At 33.8% G+C, this 20,092-nt stretch overlaps 1 protein-coding gene across 49 annotated transcripts in view; it reads right to left on the bottom strand.

The window, feature by feature from the left end:
* Nucleotides 1–20,092, bottom strand: part of RIMS2 (regulating synaptic membrane exocytosis 2) — a 572,997-nt gene that overhangs the window by 85,178 nt on the left and 467,727 nt on the right. For 26 of the 49 annotated variants that reach the window (XM_070481448.1, XM_070481450.1, XM_044743842.2 and 23 more), the window contains one exon: nt 2,270–2,511. The exons of the other annotated variants lie outside the window; for them this stretch is intronic. In XM_070481448.1, coding sequence (XP_070337549.1) covers nt 2,270–2,511 — 242 coding nt within the window. The remainder of the gene's footprint in view (nt 1–2,269; nt 2,512–20,092) is intronic. 49 annotated transcript variants of the gene reach the window in all.

Here is a 20,092-nt window from a genome sequence, read left to right as displayed (position 1 = left end):
ATCACTTTCTCTCTATCTTTACTACAATTGACTTAATTCAAGTTCTTATTTCTTGTCTGAATTATTGTGCTACTCTGCTAATTTATCCCAAAATGTTCTTTACCAGATGCTGACTTAGGCTGATGACTTTATTGCAGCCCCACTAGAACACAAGCTCTAAGAGAAGGATCTCTTGTCTTGTTCGTGTTTTCTTTAGGATAGTCCCTGGCATATGGTAGACACTCCAAACATATTTGTTAGATAAATAAATGGCAGCCTGAATGTCCTACAAATTATATTTTATACAAATCTGATCATATCAGTCCTCTACTGAAAACCTTTTAACACTTCCTATCACCTATAAATTAATATGATCTACAGGACTCTCCATGATCTGGTCTCAACTTATCTATCAGCCTCATCTCTGGGCACATTCACTCTAACATTTTGTTAAAATTACAACTAACTGCCTACCGTTCCTGTACAAAGTGTGCCTCCATGCCTTTGGTCATTACCGTTCCTATCTGGAACACATTTCTAACCGTCCTTTACCTGGTTAGCAATTACTCTTCTTTCAGACCTTAGTTCAGGTACAATCTTCTCCAGGTATTCATTCCTGAATTCCAGGTTGAGTCAAGTGGCCTTCCTCTGAGCATCCAGCACACTTTCTATGTAATTCTGGTTTTACCACTGACATATGATCTTGAGGCAATCTGTTTAAGTATCTATCTTCTACTACATTATATGCAACTCACGTCATAAATGATTTCTTATTCATCTTTGTTCTCCATGTGCCTGGCATGTAGTAAGTGCTCAATATTTACCAAAAAGCCCTGAATGAATGGAGATAATTATTTAGTTTAACACTACATATTCTCTAACTTGTAGTCTTAATCATGCGTTTTAAGTTATTAATTTTTTTAATTAATAAACTTTACTTTTAGAGCAGTTTTAGGTTTACAGATGTTTATAAAAGTTTTAAAGAGAAAAATGCAATAAAATTTCTAACTGCCAGAGAAATAGTGAAAAAATTCAATTTGAAAAGGCCAATATTTATTGTACTAGCACAACACAGTTAATTATGTATAAATAGTAGTAATTTAAAAAGCATTTAAATATGGTCTTTATGTCCATAAATCAAATTTCTACTTCTATGTTAAAATGCAAAATAACATTTTAAAACACTAAATGAAAAATTCTTATAAGAATAACCACATTAAATATAGGGATTCACAAGCAGGATACAAGGAATACCATCAAATAACTATTTCAATATAATATTATTATATAAGGCTCAAATTCCAGAATCACTGCTATAGTTTGTAACATCAAGATTAGCCGGGTCCAGAAATTAACATATCCTTAAATTCTTTTGTGTTGCAGATTTATGTCTTGACTTTTGTATACAAGAACCCTAGTATTCAAACATAAATGAGATTTAATCCATTTGCCTATAATTTATTGCTGTAAAAGAAACACCATATTATATAGCTTTTGTTTGTTTAAGTAGAAGATATGCTATTATTTCCAAGATACCAGGGATTTAATGTTTAATTATCAACACCCATTTGAAAAAAAAGACATTGCTTTGACTCACAAATTTCTTAATTGCTAACAGCGGCTTTTCTGAGTAGGAGAGTTGTATCTAATTTCTTTTTGCAGATGTGATTTAGCAACTGAATTTTCAAGTAGTAAAGCTTTGAATATCTTCGCTGTCAGCAGAAAATTCCTCCATCCCTGCTGCTGGAGAATACTGTTGCTTGAAGTTTTAACAGGGAAATAAAACTGCAGTGAGAAAATTGATACTACTGGTAAACGCTGCTTACAAACTGAAAAAGAAATTAGGCTGTCAGCAATAAAAGAACTATATTATTCACACAAAATATGAGGTGTCATCTTCATCACCACACTTGCTGGCCATGAAAATTAATTTGGCTGGTTCCGACTTGAGGAACCTAAAGCAAAACAAATATCTCACAGATCAGAGTGCCTTTACAAGGATCAGCAACCGGCAGGCAGGGAGACCACAGCTTAACTCCTCCCTGAGGAGGAAAGACATTTAACGCATTTCAAGAACAGTGGCTAAGGTTCACTTTGAAGCAGGTTCATTCATAACTGAAAAACAAAGTCATCGTTATATTTTCAGAAAGGTTGACTAGTTTAAAATGCCTCTTTCCCTCTGGAACATGTCGTCATCCATACATTACTGCAATAAAATGAGTAGAAGAAAAAAATATGTACTTTGATTACAACTCAAATATGAATTCAAAAGTAACATAAAAATGCCTACCCGTTTGGCTGAGCTGAGAAGCGCTGCGACTTTTCCGGGAAAGACCAACAATAGCTACCATTTTGGCCCCAATGCTAGAGCGCCGCTTTTTGCCACTGGAGCCCAAGGCGCCCACTGCAGTGTCAGATTGGCTGCCATCATTCTTCTCAAGTGAGCACATGTCTCCGCTGATGCTGGTGCTTTTAGTCATGTTCTTCCCTGAGATGCCCATTTGTCTGCTTTGCATTTTGGATGTAAAGACACTGTAGGCCGTTGGATCGTTAAAAGTGAGGGCAACAGTAAAAAGGAAAAGACAGAAAAGGTATTTTAGATGAAACATCTGGAGTATAATTAAATTATATCATTTACAGGACATAGTTTTAGAATTTAAAAATTTTCAAATACCATGGTCTTGAATGGGCTTTACTATTCAGGGCCAATTTTAATGCAACTATGGGAAATCAGACATAATTTCATTTCTGGCGTCAAAGAGGACACTAGATTACATGGCCATAGGGAAAAAAAAACCCACAAAATATCAGTGGGCTCATTTAAGAAAATACGCTGTCCTGCAAGTGCAAATATGCTTTAAGGCAGCCACATAACATATGGAAGAAGTTCTCAAAAGCATTCTTCTCTAATTGGCTTTGCCTTCCAAAATAAATTAGATGAGTGGGAAAATTTTAGAAAAAATGGCAAAAATTACAGGATCCATTGCTAAGAATGGCCCTTTAAAATGTTTTTTTTTTCATTTTATGAAAAACCTAATAAGATTTATCTAATAATAGTTAAATTTTCTAGCAGGGATTGATGTTTCCTTTAGCTTTGAATTAAAAATAATTTATTTTCCTTTACATAATTTTATGTTTATTGATATAAGCCTCTGTTACAAAAATAAAGAAAAGAAAGATTTCCGACTTGTATTCATGTGAAAGAAAGAAAAGTCATTATCAGTTGTCTAGACAATATTATCAGAAAGCAATCACTGAGTCAATGAAGCACGTGGGCTGATGAGCTGCCGCTAGACTAACACTGCAAATGGGAGGAACTAAAGAAAAGGACCCTGGGTTTTCTGTAATTACTGGGGGTGGTAGGAAGTAGAGCAGGGGATGAAAGATCAGAGCAGGCTATCCAGCTGGCCCTATAAACCTGCAAGAATGTGAAGGAAGTAGTCTGCTTTGCAGGAATGGGAAGACCTACTTACATATTATCAAGCATTGACTCAGTATTAGAAAGTAATAGTTTCTGTTTTAATTTAGTTCTGATAATCGAAGTGTATAACACATAACTATAGAAACAAAAGAAATCAAGAAACATCAGAAATATATTTATATATCATTTAAAGGATGAGAATTAGAAAACACTTATTGAGGTGATCTCTTATCTCTAATTCAATCTCTTCCTAAAAATATTTTTTTCTCTATTCTATAGCAAAATCTGCTAAAAGGCTAGGACCACACCTTAATTTTATTAATGTATGTATATTTTCTCCAAGTATTTAAGAGGGGAAAAGCTCAGTGTAAAATTTTTTAAAAACACAATCAAGTGTACTATCTTCTCTCTCACATTAGTTTCAAGAAGAAATGAGGCATAAACAGGCCAAAAGAGAGAGAGAACAGAGAGAAAAGTCTATATGCTTCTACAAACCCCAAGTCAATCATTTCAAGCTTGTTTGATTTTGCTATTCTTTAATAAACAACAATAGAATGAAACGGAGTTTTGGTGGCAAACAGACATGGGCCTGAATTCCAGCTTTCCTGCTACTTAACTGACTGCCTTTAGAGGAGCTCGTTGCTCTACTCTGAGTCTCAGGCTCCTCATTTACAAAACGCGAATATTTTACTTTCCGTGCTTATTTTCAAGAATATAGATAATACATCTAAAGTAAAAATTCAACAAATGGAAATTATAACAATTATTATTCAGGAATATGCACAATAGATAAAATGAGGTTAAAGCCCTTCAACCTGCATTATATAAATACTTAACCGTACCAACACACATGATATTTGTAATTATAAATTTAAATTAGAAATTTTTGAGATTAAAATGTCTAAAATGGTTTTCATATAGTCACTATTATATAATGAGGAGTAGATTTGTACTGAAAGTCAGGAAATCTGAGTTTGATCTTCAGTTTTACTGACTGATCTTGGGAGAGTTGTTTCCCTTTCAGGTATTTAGTTTCCTCATTTAATAAATGAGAAAACATAACTAAAGCATTAAGCAGAATGCCAGACACATAAGAGCCCCCAAAATTATTCTCTTCCTCTTTTTCCTTGTTATTATCACCACCACCATCATTATCATCCATTAAGCATCCATTAACTTCTTGAACTGGAATATCTATAAGGTCTTCTTCTTTAACTACTAAATGTTTTCCTCCTCTAGATATCTCTTGTTCCATGGATTCTGGGCAAATAAACACAGAAATGCAACACATGATTTTCACAGTATGCTACTATCAGAAAAGGCATGGCATAGCCTAGAAAAGTCACAGTTTGGTTAAGACTAAGGCTTTGAAAATAATAACATATGTTCCATAGTCACAGTAACCTAGTGCTCCTGCTATGTAGGAATTTTTACCCCAAACATACACTTTTCTAAAAGAACTACCTAATCAATTACCTACCAAGGACGTCAAAGATATACTCACAAAATATTGCTTATTGTGCCTTGTGACTTTTGAATTTTAATTTTCTTGGTTGGCTAAAAAGGCCATAAAGAACCTGGCCAAAATCAAGCAGGATACAATGAATATTAACTGGAACTGACAAATCAGTTAGTAGATAAATATTTTAATTACTATTTGGTTTTAAAGAAGTATACTTCTCTTCAACTTAACAACTTTGATAACGCATTATCTACAAAAAGTGTTATTAAAAATTTTGTTAGGTGGATCTACTTTTCATCTCCTTGAAACCTAGAGATCAGCAGGAGTTAGTTTATAATAGTTGCCCTCGAGTGCTGTGTTTGGAGGGTGGGAGACTGAGGCTAGGGTATCACCACTAGTTTCCCTTACTTTCCTCACTGCACGTCACCTAAAACTACAAGCACATAATGTTGCAAGCAAACAAACCATCAACCAAGAATTTTAAAGTTTTGTGACTCTTGATTTATGGAATACATTGTAGTAAAGACTCTGTAAACATGGGCGATCATTTGGAATGCTCAGCGTGGTTAGAAAGCAAAGACCCATCACATTATCAATTACATTAAAAGAGAAAATTTGTAAGAGCCTGGGAATATGGTAAGTTTCCAATATTGCTTGTGGGGGTCTCAGTGCTAGATTTCTGAAGGGTAATTTGGCAAGATGTATCAAAGTCTTAAAAAAAAGCAAGCCTACCTTTTAACCTATTAATTCTACTTTTAGGATTCATCCTAAGGGAAAACTTAGCAATGTGTACAAATTTAGCAAGAATTATATTTATTGCAGATTTTATTATAATAGCAAAACACACACACACGGGAAAACCTCATAAATGCCCAACAGTAGAGGGTGTTTACCTAAGTTAAGTTCATCAATAAAATAGAATGTACTTTTGAAAATGCTGCTGTAAATAAATATTTATTGACATAAAATATGTTCCTGATATGGAGGGAAGGATGGGAGGAAGCAGACATTTACAGCTTAGCTTTGGCCACACACATAACAAATATGGATTTACCCTACTACTAGGGGACACAGAAAAATTCAAATCCCAGAGGCTATCCAGCGGCACAAACAGAAAAAAAAACAAAAATGAAAGAAATTCGTATAAAAAGAAATAGAGAAACATCAGAAACATCTCTCACTAAACTAGGTAGTTTGGGAAACCTGGATTCATGAGGTGACCTACCAGTCACCTGCATAAGAGGAGAATAAAGGGAATATGAAGAAAAATAAAATATGTTCAGAAAGTTTATGATCTTAGGGAAAAAAGTATAAATGCACAGAGCAAAGGATCTAGAAGGATATGCTGTGAAAAGTGTGCTAAAAGTAGTTTTAATTTTCTCTGGTTGGTCATTATGTTTTTTAAAAATGTGTTTTTTTCTATTTTGTTTTTTCCAAAATGAACAAAAAAGGTATTGTCAATAACAACAACAAAAAAATTTAAAACAGACAAATGAAAAGAGCAATCAAAGTCTAACATTCTTTTTTCTTTTACATAGCTCAAATTATTCAATCCACATAATTCATTCCACTGGCTAAAGGTAGCATGGCTTTCAAGCTAAACTAAAGAGATTACTACACAATAATATTGGGTGTTGATATAGGATGTTCAGTTCCAGAAAGAGAGAGACATAGTGTTTCTACATTTCTAAATATTGTTTTACGCATGTTTTCTAATTTTTGGCTTTTGAAAAACTATATACTTAGTATTCTCAAAGTAAAATATGTAAAATTGCCAATGCAAGTGATCTATTTTATGACATAATCATAGTTGTTGAAAGTTGTATACTGAAAGATTTTTAAAAAGGCAAATCTAGGCCAATCGTTAGGAGAAAGGTAATGAAAAGCAAGTGATATATTTGTAAATATTCCCCTAAAGACTTAAATAGCACATCAGAGGTTATAGGAGTATGTGATTAAATTAAATGAGGTCTGTAGGCCATAGGGCCCAAAGCATCAATTGATAGGTTTGAATAAATAGAGCTAAGTGACTGGCTCTTGAGAAAAATAGCAAACACAGGACAAAGACAAATTCTGAGTTTGTGAGATTATGGGCATAAAAGTAGCATTGTAAAAAAAATATACAGCAATGTCAAAACAAATATTTCATCATATTGAGAGCTGGGAAGGTGGTTAGGAGAGAATTTACCCAAGAAATTAGAGATTGGGGTGATTCAGGATTTTGTGGATAGAGATATAGAGGGCCCAGCAGCTAATACAATGGAGTATGGGATACGGGACTGCAGCCCAGGAACAGAAAAGACACTTAAGGATAGGAAGTAGATGGAAATAATTCTAGGAGTGCAAGTATTTATAACATCTTGGGCTAAGAAGTGGTGCTAGAAAGGGCCTGTAGGGCTCAAGAGTTGGAAGACAATAGCAACAATGGCAGAGTAGAAAAAAACCCAGTGAGATTGGCCAAGCTCCCAAACATTATGGCACCTTGAAAGGCTTTATTCCTTTTCCTTCCCACTGTTGTGTTCCTGTAGACAGGTGCCAAGAGCTAACCAAATATCTATCACTATGAAAACTCATACTTGCTTGTACCAGTTGCCAGTCGTTGGGCAGACATCTGGATTTTAGAGTATGATTTCTTGAATTCTGGTATATTCCTTGTGGATGGGGAGGGGGGATAACAAACTGTTTTCTGTCTAAAGTTTCCCTAATTAAAAAATTTCTCTATATTAAATACTCTTCTTTTCCTAAAATGAAAACCTGAAAATATTATTATCCTAATTTATGATTTAATAAGCTTTATTTTACTTGCTCAAATGACCACCTACAGTTTTAGGCTAGTAAAGTACCAATCATTAATTCAACTAACATTTATTGAACATCTATCCCCACAAAGATGGTGATATGAAAATATGGCTGCATAAGAACATGGTCTTAGTTTATAATTGAAATTCCAATGACCAACTCTAATGTCAAGAAACTCTAAGCTAAACATTCAACAAAACATCTCTTTCTGAAGAGTATGTAAAAACTGAGCTTCTCAGGCTAATTCTTTGATTTCTGGAGATGACAGAAATTCAAAATTTAGTATTTTTAACATTATTGCAGGTACTGTATACAAATACTTTCTATCAATATACTATAATGTATTAGCGTAGTATCTAAATGTATTGGAGGATGTGCGTCTATGCCACAAAGTTGATGTCAAGAGTTAAGGAGGGATATTTAACTAACAAAATCTTTTTAGTCAGAAACATCTTCCTTGATTATAGCCATTAGTAACGAAGCCATGTTTAGGTTCTTAGGCCTTGGATCTCTGGTTGGAAGCAGTGCCTCAGTGGTTACAGAGGACATCACCGCTTAGTTAAGATCCTTTAAGGAGCTCCAGGAAGGCCTGTAATCTCCAAAATTCCTTTCCCAACAGTTTGCCAATGCCTAAAATTCCACCAGCTTATCACAATTTCTAGATCCAAAACTACTTTGCTCACGGTTTACCAGAAAAGTTTCTTTTCCTCATTGGGTCTCATTTTCCTAATCAAGCATATGAAGAGGTTAGAGATCATTAAGGTAATTTTACCTCCAAATTTTTAAAAATATAATACTTCTGCTAGATTATTTTAAAAGATTAATTCCTTCAATTTTCATGGTTCTTTTTCTCTTTCATTTTAATCCAGCTTTGTCTATTGTTCCCCACACTTTTCTTCAATATATGATTTTTAAGCAATATCATCTTTCCTTCCACAAGTTTCCAGAATAAACTCCATAATTGTAACCCAGGAATACAATGTGTGCATAATCCCCTTAAATTTTTCTATTGTTTCATCTGCACTCTCCAACTAAACCTGATTATTTCTATATGCAAATATTTTAGACAGGAACAGACTTCCCCCTAACTCATTTCCATTTCAGTTCGCTCTGATTTTACTATGATTATACAGTATTTCCAATAACATAAAAAGGGCTACAACAAATTATCAGAAGGTATGCTCACTGGCCTGTAACTCCCAGGATCAATTTAAATTTTTACCATTCTTACTAATATCAAAGGAACACTAATAGTTAAGATTTTGTGAAAATAAAAAAATAAACAGAGAGCTTTGATTTATCCTTGCTCATCATCCTACTCTATAATCAGCGTACCAAGCTTGTAGATTACTTAATAAGTGATGAATATTCTGCACTATTGAAATGATTACACTACATAAAAATTCATATTATGCCTCCAAAAATAATACTGAAACCTAAACCATAATACGAAAATATTCTTGGACTATAACTTATCCATATAAAATCATATAATACGAAAATATTCTTGGGCTGTAACTTTTGCCCCTATAAAATCACTAGATGTTATGTTTCAAAATGTATAAAAAATGTACAAATGGGTGTATATTAAGGATATTAATTCCTCAGGCTATAAAGTACAAAACAAATTAGTCCCATATTTTGGAAAACAGTAGACATTGATGTTTTCGAAAACTTGATTACAAATCAAATTCAAATTTAAGAAATCTCTGTTTTTGTGTAATCACATCATTTCAGAGACTGAGAATATGCTTTAAACTTATATATCTTGATGAAATCTATTAATTTTCTATACAACTCCCAATTTAATTAAAATCAATTTTTAAAAGTCATGTAGATGAATCTACCAGAATTTCTGGAGCCTCACGAGACTGAAAAACACCAAAAACTCATTCTAGAATTTTTTTCCAAGAGGTCAAATATATATTATTCATACATTATCCCTCTATATTTGGAAACAAAGATGCTTTGATTGATGATGTATGTTTTCCTTATATTTGCCTGACAATAACTAAGCAAAGAGAAGTAGTTTCCTGTCCTTTTATCTTTCTTACCATCTGTTAGAGTCAGGTAAAATGATCTGTAGGGCACCAGAATTAACTCCCACTGTTCCAAGTTCCTGGAATTTGTGGCAGTATGTGACATTATTCTTCTTAGTGAGCTTTGCATCATTGCTCTAGTAAAGTCTTTCTTACTGGAAAAGACAGCCATTGTTTTCCATCAATCCTCTTTAACAGACAGCCAGGTTCAAGAGACTGGGCCATAGGATCTGGAAATGTCAGTGAAGAAGAAGAGCACACTGTGCTTTCTGACACAGCACTGTATCAGTTATCAGGTCCTTTGCCTGACTGGGAGAAAATTAGGGCTCTGGCTTCAGAAATAAAAACCAAGAAAGGGTCTTTCCATCAATAGCACACACTGACAGGCCAATGATTACAGACATTTGAAAATATCTAAACAACAAAGCTCCAAATGAGGAGTTTTTTATATTTCTTAATTCAGTTTTAGCGGGCATTAAAAATTAATGTCTAAAAACTGTATGTGTGTATATGCATGTGTATGTATGTGTATTGTTTCTGGTTTTATTTTCAGTATATTATGATGTTTTGACATCTTAAAAACCTTCCTGACTGGGGAGAGACTGCCCCTCCTGGGCTAGCCAATTCTCGGATAGCAAGGGCTCAGTGGGAGCAAGCCTTTGATATGCAAATTAACCAATCCAGAACCCTATCTCCATTTGGCCCATTCACACCAAGCCACCATTTTCCCTGTCCTGAATCTTCAGAGGGCTTGGTAACCAGGCAACCAGAGATCATGCCTATAGCCCAAAGCCTAGCCCCCAGGAATTATTCAAACTAGCCAAACTTAAACCATTTGCTATGCCCTATCTTGTCTTTTAGGCCCCGGTAAAGGCTCTGGTCCAGACTTTGCCCTTCCTCCTGCCCCTTCTGCCTCCTGACCTAACTGTTGCTTTCCCATGTGGCCCTGTGTGGAGTTGTGCGCCTCCTATTTTCTGGGACCTATTACAGTAAGAAGCTTTGTTTTCTCAATTCTCTGCTGTATCTCTTCTTGTGGCTGTACCTGACTGACCATGATAGAGAACACAGAACAGTAGGTGTATATATGTATATGTGTACAAAAGACTGTACTTCTTGTCAAGGGCAATTGTTGATAGTCCTAGTTAATAAACTTAGAAAAGCAAAATAATAAATTAGAGGGGCTCTGAAGCAAAACTCCCAGGAAACTTTACTGCGTAAATTACTTTGTAAAGTATAGCATGGTTTCTAGGTTAAGACTTAAACGTGCATATTTTAAATTGAATTTAGGCATCTCAAGTGGAAAACAAAATGCTTTTTATAACAGCTAATCCCTTATTCTTTGTTAAAATATACTTTCCTTGCCTCACTGTATGAATACTGGTAATTTCTTTTTGATTAAATCTAATATTAATAAATTCAATGTATTAAACTTCCAAAGATTATCCATTTAGTCACCTCTAAATAAAATACTATTATTCTTTCATGTAAAAACATGCAAATATCTGATTTAATTTATAACATTTGCTTAGCTTGTATTTGTGCAGTAGACAATGTTCTAGTCATCATTACCCAAGTATAACTTTGTTTTATATGTAACTCAGAAATCACCGTGAACAGAAAGAGTATAACCTCCTTCAATGATTATAATGACAGTAATACTTTGACAAGACGCCCTTGGTCATATAAACTGAATCTTCCTTGGAACCACTTAAGGAAGGCCTTCAGCTTGTTAGAAATCTAAACTTTTTTTTTCTTCTCAGATTCTAAGTCAATCAGTCCTGCAGAGATCGTGAATTTCTGCTCTGGAATGATGCCTCAGCATGCACAATGCTACTCTTTAAAGGTTAGGAAGTCCACTGGAATTGGAGCTGAAATAGGGAAGTTAGGTAAACCCTTTTTTAGTCTATATGCCTGGTTTTTGGAATTTTCTTACGATTAATATAAATCTGAAAGATATAAAGAACAACATGATAAAATCATGCAATATACAAAAAAGAAGCATTGACAGATTTTTCTGGAACTCAAGTATGTTTTCCCTAACATTCAGAATTTCTAAGATAAATGTGAGGCATTAGGTATTGTAGCTTTGGCTTCATTAAACAAACAAAGAAAGAAAAATATACAGTGGGAATGTTGAGAATAAAATTATGCTTCTCTAAGTATCAACATTCTTTATTTCCTTTGGTTAGAGTAATCAACAAAATGATTTCATAGGTTTTTTTACATTTTGTTTGCCCCAAAAAAGGTATTTTAAGAGTACTGATCAACATGCTTCAAAGATAAACAAATTAGATTTGAAATGGTCCTAATTCTTCATGTTAGGGTAATGAGGTAATTCTACTTCTCAGATTATCTTAAGCTTAGGGCATAGTCTCTTACGGAAAAAGCTGTATACTTGATTCATAGGTAGATATGTAGTTTAACAATATTGTATGATCTATTCAAGGCAACAAACCCAGTAATTTTTTCAAGAGGTGAAACCTAAGTTTAGGTTCAAAGTCAGTCACACAAGGGTTTCTCTCCTCTCTATCATTTAATAGTGCATGATCTTGAACACATTTCTTAACCTGTTCTGAGCTTTAGTTTTGTCATCTATTTATTATAAACCTTTCAGCTGCATGGGGCAAGGACTTTACCTGCTAAATCCCAGGTTTTAAAACAATGCCTGCCACATGGTAAGCGTTCAGTAAATATTTGTTGAATAGATGAGTTAATTAACAAAAATAATAATTCTCTCAAAATGTTTTGATGAGGATATAGTAAATAACATATATACAGCATTTAGCACAATGTCTAAACTACAGTTAAGATATGTTAACTCTAATTATTATATGTTTACAATTACATGGGGATATTGAGGCTTTACTAAGAATAGAAAATTAAATTTGCTGGATTTATTTAAAGAAGCAGCTGTTTTACATAAACAGAGAAGTTGTGTGGCCTCAAAGAAAATGGTTTCTCAGATTTCATATAGGTAAATAATTCCTATACCTTCAGTCATTTCAAACTTGAAAAGATGTATTTCAGTGAAAATATTTATAAAATGATCTTGTTACACAGATGATTAATAATTCATAACACATATACAAGTGAATTCAAATTAATAGACATTTATTATCTATAAAATGTGACACCCTATGGTTGGCACTGAATGAAAGGTTATACGATTTTGGCACTAAACGAAATGCTACACACGATCCATGAGAATAAACTTACTCTTCTGTTTGTTGGTAAATAATGATTAAAATGGGAAATTCCCTTTATTCTGCAGATTATCCTCCTGAAAACACTCCCAAACTCGAAAACTCAGACTTTCCCATAAGGGTCTTTTTGCCTAGAAAGAACGCCAATTTAGGTGCTGTATTATTGATCTAAGCTAAGTGTTATTAAGATTGGATAAAAATGCTCAGTGAGATTAGAAACATAACGATAGACGATGAAGGGGTCATCACAAAGGAATCGCCACAGTAACCTGGGCACAGTTGTGGCAGAAGTGTTCACATGAAACATTAAGGTATTATTTTCTCAAGTTTGTGTTGAAAACTAACAGCAAAAATTAATTCAAGGATATTATTACTTTCTATTACAGTTAGCCACTTTATGAAACTAACACATTTCCATTTTCAAATGAATTTTGAGATGCCAAAGGCTGGAAAATAATGAAGATAAAAAATATCTATTCATTATAATGAAATAACAAAGATAAATAGAACTTAAGCAAATTGTAAATGTCATGTCTCAAACATTCTCTTCTAGTACATTTATAGGCTACTTCTGCCTTCATGAATATTTATCTATTATTAGTTCTTTTCTTTAATGAACATAATCTGCCACTTCTCTTAAACTCATGTTTGAATGAGTGAATAATGAATTTCATGTACAAATGCGAATACAAATACAAGGTATTTTTCTTCACCTTGATATTTCTAACAGTATTCAATTATAAGCATATGAAAAGCATATGTGTTGATATTGTTTTATATTGTACTGAATATTTATTTTATAATAAGATTTTGATTTAAAATGCTGAAACCAATAATGCTACTAATTGACATTAAGTGGAGACCCTAAATTTTCAATTTAAAAATGTAAATTTAACATTTATTCAATTCTACACGATTAAAACCTTACATTTTAAAATTATGTTCCAAAAATGAAAATTATAAATCCTCAGATATTCATGAATAATTATGTTATAGTTTATTACACAGTGAAACTATCAAATTACCCAATTTATCATTAGTCACTTAAAGTCAGATTTATATAAATAAACACGATTATGCCATATATAAATACTTTTCGCAGGTAGCCACATAAAAGTTTAATGAAAAAAAATTATGGATTTAAAAGACAGGACTACCAATCAAATTGCTGTACTAAAAGAAGACCAGAACTTTGTACCAATTTAATAGTCTACCATCTAAAAAAAAAAAAAAAACTACCACCCTTTCTTTCTTCTTTTCAATAAATATGTATCTTTACTAGCCAAGGTTTCTTAAGCCATGCTTTTCTCAGGAGAAATAGACAAAGAGCTTAACTTTGTTTGACTATTTTATTTTGTTGCATTATACTTATGAAGAAGTCTCTAGATCTGCACTGTCTAGGACTATGGGTACTAACTACACGTGGCTAATGAACACTTGAAATGTGCCTCGTTCAAACTGAGATGCACTGTAAATGTAATACACACATGGGATTAGAAGTCTCTGTACATCCCCCATAAAAAAGAATAAAATATATCATTAATCTTTTTATATAGATTAAAATTTGAAATGAGAATATTTTGGATATATTGGGTGAAATAAAAAGATATTAAATTAATTTTATCTGTTCCTTTTATTTTTAAATGCACCTACTTAAATATTTAAACTTACATATGTGGCTCACGTTATATTTTTATTAGACAACACTGCTCTGGATAACAGGTTTAAAATGGCACAGATAGATTCCAACAAAAATATTTGATATAAGATGTATTTTCCTATGCAAATTATCATTTCATTTTGATATTAATTATGAATTTAGTGTTCTGTGAATAAAACTGACATGCAAAAATCTTATAAAGGCAATAAAATGATATTCTTAAGAAAACATTAAACTTAACACTAAAAATAGCTATAATACCATTGACACTCAAAATAAAATATAAAATAAGTACATTGAAAGTGAAAATATAAAGCAGTAAAAGAATATTTAGCAAATAAATATTACAAAGATAAGGCAGACACATGCTCTAAAATGAACAATCTAGTTTTCTATTTTAATGCCTATTTGGACATAAGTATTTCCACTCTGTTAAGAGCAATGATTCCTAATCTTGAACAAAGAACGTCTATAATTTGCATATCTAGTAAGAAAAATAATTATCTACTGGGAAGCCAATTGAATTTAATCAGGAGACTCACATTCAAGATGTAGCTGCACTACTCATGCTGTAGTTGAGTAATCAGAGTAGTCTGCGCCTCAGTTGCCCTATGACATAAAATGGGGATAATAATACCCCAACCTTATTCAGAAAGTTGCTACAAAGCTTTCTTTCTCCTTTCAAGCTTTCTTTCTTTCAAAGCTCATTTAATCAGGTATACTTTCTCTTCAATATTATGAGGACTCTGATTCCCTCCTTTTTCTCTAATTATCAGACCCCCTCATCTTTACTTACACTTAACTAACTTAGATTCTATAGTCTATCATTTCAATCACTCTTTTTTAAATACCCTCAACTTTTTTCATATCCCTCCTCATACGGAAATTATACGCAATAGGATAGACAAGTATGGACTTGAGTAGAAAGTCAGGATGGGAAGATATATATTTTAGAGGTAGAATCGGTAAGATCTAGTGATAGATTAGGTGTTGGGATGAATGAAAGGGAGAAATCAAGTGTGCCTCTTGGATTTCCAACTTAAGCAACTTGGTGAATAGTTATACTCTCTACTGAAACAAGGAAGACTGAAAGAGGAATATATTTGAGAAAAAAGATTAAATTCAGTTTGGGACACATAAAGTTTGTGAAATCCCGTGTCCATTCTACTGCAACACCATCCTAACTGTTCATGTTCCATTTTCCACGAGGCAGCCAGAGTGATTTTTTTCTAAAACATTGGGTTATATCACTCTTCTGCTAAAATTCTTCAATATCTTCTCGTGGTACTCCAAAACCCATAAAACAGAAGCCATCATAAGAAATTTCCTTATCTTCCAACTATCAGTCTATAAACCTAATATGCTGCTGCATATTATTTTCTTTTTCCCTTCCATAACAAAAAAAAGTCCCTCCTCCTTGCAAATACCAATTCTTCCACAGGTTCTCAGGATCCCACCCTCTTTCTCCAGGGTCCTACTGGACTTTCTTTGATCTGGCCTCTGCCTTTCTCTTTTATCTCATCTCGTTTTTTTCTTTACAAACTACTTTTCATCCACAGCAGCCTCTTTTAAGTTCCTGAAAAATGTCAAGGACTTTTCCACCTCAGAACCTTCACATATATTGTACCCCACCTAAAATACTTCTCAGAATAACCTTATGAAATAGGAACTTTTATAAGCACAGAAGAAGTGAAGCACAGAAAGGTTATGGAGCTTGCCCAAGGCTTCATTGCTAGTAAGTTGTGAAGCTGGTACTGCAATCCAGCAGTCTGACTCTAGAACTCATGCTTTTAGCCACCACACTTCACTAGTACTGCAAGAAGATCGAAACAAATTCCACGTAGCTTAGAGCAGGGGTTGGCAAACTTTAAACTGCTCAGAATAATCTGGAGGGCTTGTTAAAACACAGATTATTCTGCCCCATTCCCAGAGTTTTTGATTCAGTAGGTCTGGGGTAGTGCCTGAAAATTTGCATTTCTAACAAGTTCCCTGGTGATGCTGATGCTGCAGAGGGAGCAGCCATATTTTGAGAATGGCTGGCTGAGACTTATTTAGTACAACTATATCCCACGTGAAAAGACAGTAAGCTTTCATTTGCTGCTTGGTAAACAACATTCGGGTCACGCCTTTTGCTTGGCTCAACTCTTTCAGACTTGCATTTCCTACCTACCCACAAGTAGCTGTTCCTTTGCCCCACCTTACAGGCATTACGCTACATAGTGGTAATTGTGCTTATCCATTCTCCTATGTGCTTCAGTCAGGATTTTACAAACCCCACAACCAGAGGTTTGTTTTATCTTTGCCTAGCCAGTCAACATTTTTGCTTTCATGTTTTCCTATAATAGTAGGTGAGAAAAAAGTTAGGGTGGAAATTTCCCACGTTAGAGAATAGTACTATGCTTATAAATTATTAGCAAAATTAGGTTAATAAGGACCTAGGCTCATGAGACTGGAGTTCTGATTTTAGGACTACATAGCACATGCTTTTAGACAAATGACTTGATCTCTCTGGCCTCAGTTCTTCAACTGTAAACTTAAAGGAATGGCTATTATGGAATATAATACAATTCTATTACAAAAGACAGAAATTGTCAAATGATTTAAAGAGTAAGCTTGCAAAGCAGAATTTTTTATTAAGGCTAATAAGCTTAGAGTAATATAGAACATGAATATTCCATCTAAGAAAATAACAAATATACTAAAATGCATTTATCTTGGTTTAATTATATTAACACGCAAAACAGAAAAGAAAAATGAATAGCTTTCAAAATTACTTTAATGCATATATGGATTTGATTGTCATTGAAACAGAAAGTACATGTGTTTATGAATTTAGAAAATTACTAGCTACAGCCTCTAGCCTTGCTCCCTCCAATCATTAATCAGAGTAACATTAGTAGTGATATAAAAATACTAATAGCAACTGCTTTTCTATTACTTACTTTGTAATGAACTCTATGAAAAATACTTCACATATTTTCTCTGTAACCCACACAACCCTATGAAGTAAGTACTATTATTCCTATTTTATAGATGAGAAAACTGAATTTATAGTGATCTTTTACAAATAAAATTCCTGCAAAAATTTCTTTAATGGTTTCTTCATCTACAGAATAAGACAAAAACTCTGTTGCACAGCCTAAAAATGAGTAATTCTCTGACCCATGCCTAACGTTCCAACCTCATCTTCCCCCTTCACTCTCAAACTTTATGCTCTAGAAATACACAACTGCATGCAGTTCTCTGAAATACCTACATACTTTCAGTTTTCTGTGCCTTGACATCTATATTTCTTCTCTTTCATAAACACCATTCTTCCACATGGCCACTTGGCAAGCCACTATATATATTCCTTTAAAGTGTCCGCTTGAACAAGAGTTCCTCCATGAAGACATCCCTAATCTTCCTTCCCACCAGCTTGGATAACTTCGATGTGCTGTCCCTTATGTCAACTGCATAAACAGTAAAACCTTGCAGTAACATATTCCATAATAATGTGAAATTAGATGTAATATGATTTCCAGTTTACTCCCATCTTCTGCCTAGCACCTGTTGGCAAACAGGGGCAGGTTAAAATTCTTGTCTCCTGGGAGGAGAATGTGGTGGGATTGGCAAAGGTCTCAAGCTCATTCTGAGAAGCAGGGAGGTAGAAAGTAGTCCCCAAATCCTCTGCCATAGGCTGGGAAAACCAACAAGGAGATACTTTGACTCTGCCACTTACTGAAAGTCTCTGTCAGCCACAGTATTCAGAATCACCTTCACTTTTGGTATTTTCACTAGACAACTGCTGCCAGGTGGCGCCAAATTGCAAATAGAATCTGGGCAGCTGGGCTCATGCAGCAAGACTGTTACCTGTTGTAGAGGTTCACCCAGATCATTTCATGAACTTAACAATATGGCAACATTACATTTGACGTCATGAATTTTTGGATGCCAATTATAGTGCTTTGTCATGTCTCCATTATAGAAATTCTATTGTAATTGTTTGCTTTCTTCTCATGGAATGTGGATAGTCCATTTTATCAATGTACTTCAGCAGCCTAGTACCTGACACTTGGCAGTAAACAGCTCTAAAGAAAGAATTTATTGAATAAGTAAATTCAATAAATTCATTATATAAATGAATGATCCTAGTAATATAGGGATAATTAAATACTAATGCTTGCATCTCGTCAAGTTTCATAAATCATTTTAGTACTCAGTAAATATTTGCTGATGATAAAGAAAACAAAACTTCCTAATGAATGTTTTAGAAATTTATAATGTCAATCAATTAACAAATATTTATTTGTACATCTAACACGTACAAGACACTGGAGTCAATGCTATGCCAATTATAAAAAAAATATAAGACATGGCATTTGTTCTAAAACTACTTATATCCTAGTTTGCTAAATGAAACATAAAGACAAAATATTACCCGAGGCAAAACATGGTTAAGCATCAAGTAAATGCTAAAGACATCAAACAATAAAGAATTTCAGACAATAAACTAAGGAATGCCACTAATTTCCTCTGTCTACCTATTCACAACAACCCTCCACTTGTGGGCCACACAGTGGCCTAATGCTGCACGCATTTTTGCTTCCCTGCCGACACAGAAAGCATCACACTTGTTTGGAGCAGGTTCCCTCTTTCTTCTACTTCAGCTAATCCTTCTATCTTCCAGAAGCCAGATATGATTTTTAGGTTAATCTTCAACAATGTGCAGATAGTTGAAGCATACAGTGAGATGTCAACAAATATTTTTATTGATGTTTGGTATAAAATCTTATTCTTAAGTCTCAGTTCTGTCTCTACATAAAAACAGTCTGGTCCAGAATGTATCACTTTGCTGTTCAGCTGCTGTTTAAAGTAAGGATGTAAGGCATAATTTAAGGAAGAAACTATATTTGAATCTAGTCTGCAGTTAACATTCAGGAATTGTTATATCAAGTCACATTTTAGCCCATCTAGCCCAAGATTCTATAAACAACAAATAAATTTTCTTTTCTCCTACAAATTGAAGACATTCAGCCACTCTGTTCAAAATAGGTAAAACTATATTTATTTAAATTTATTCTAGTATATCAAAGAAATCAAAATTTTAGTGAAATGGGGCACAGCTGGCTAAATAGTACTGCTTATTCTGTTATGTAAGAGAGAGATTACTTTTATATCTTAATTCCTCATAGAAGATAAAATGACATTATTTGAGTATTTAAAATGTAGTCTTTTGGTCACATTTTGAACATGGTCTAGATGTCTTGATTTATATGTGTGCATAACACGCTCCTTTAGCATGGAGAGCACCACACAATTATACGGATTGTTTGGATTTCAGTCTTTCCTCTGCTGTCGATTCTCTCCTCTGGGTGAGTCTGCTGCTTACCACCCTCCACTGACTCTGTGCTGCTTCTGTAGCTACTCACTACTTGCTACCTTTTAATCCAATCTCTTCTCCCATCACATCTTGTTTTTCATATTTAGTGATGAAACATTTATAGACATGAGCAGTAAGTCCAAGTTTTCCTTGTTCTCCACAGGGTA

This window comes from Equus asinus, chromosome 12 (genome assembly GCF_041296235.1).
Source record: "Equus asinus isolate D_3611 breed Donkey chromosome 12, EquAss-T2T_v2, whole genome shotgun sequence".
NCBI lineage: Eukaryota > Metazoa > Chordata > Mammalia > Perissodactyla > Equidae > Equus > Equus asinus.
Note: the sequence above shows the minus strand (reverse complement) of the source record. Positions and strands in the feature narration are given on the sequence as shown.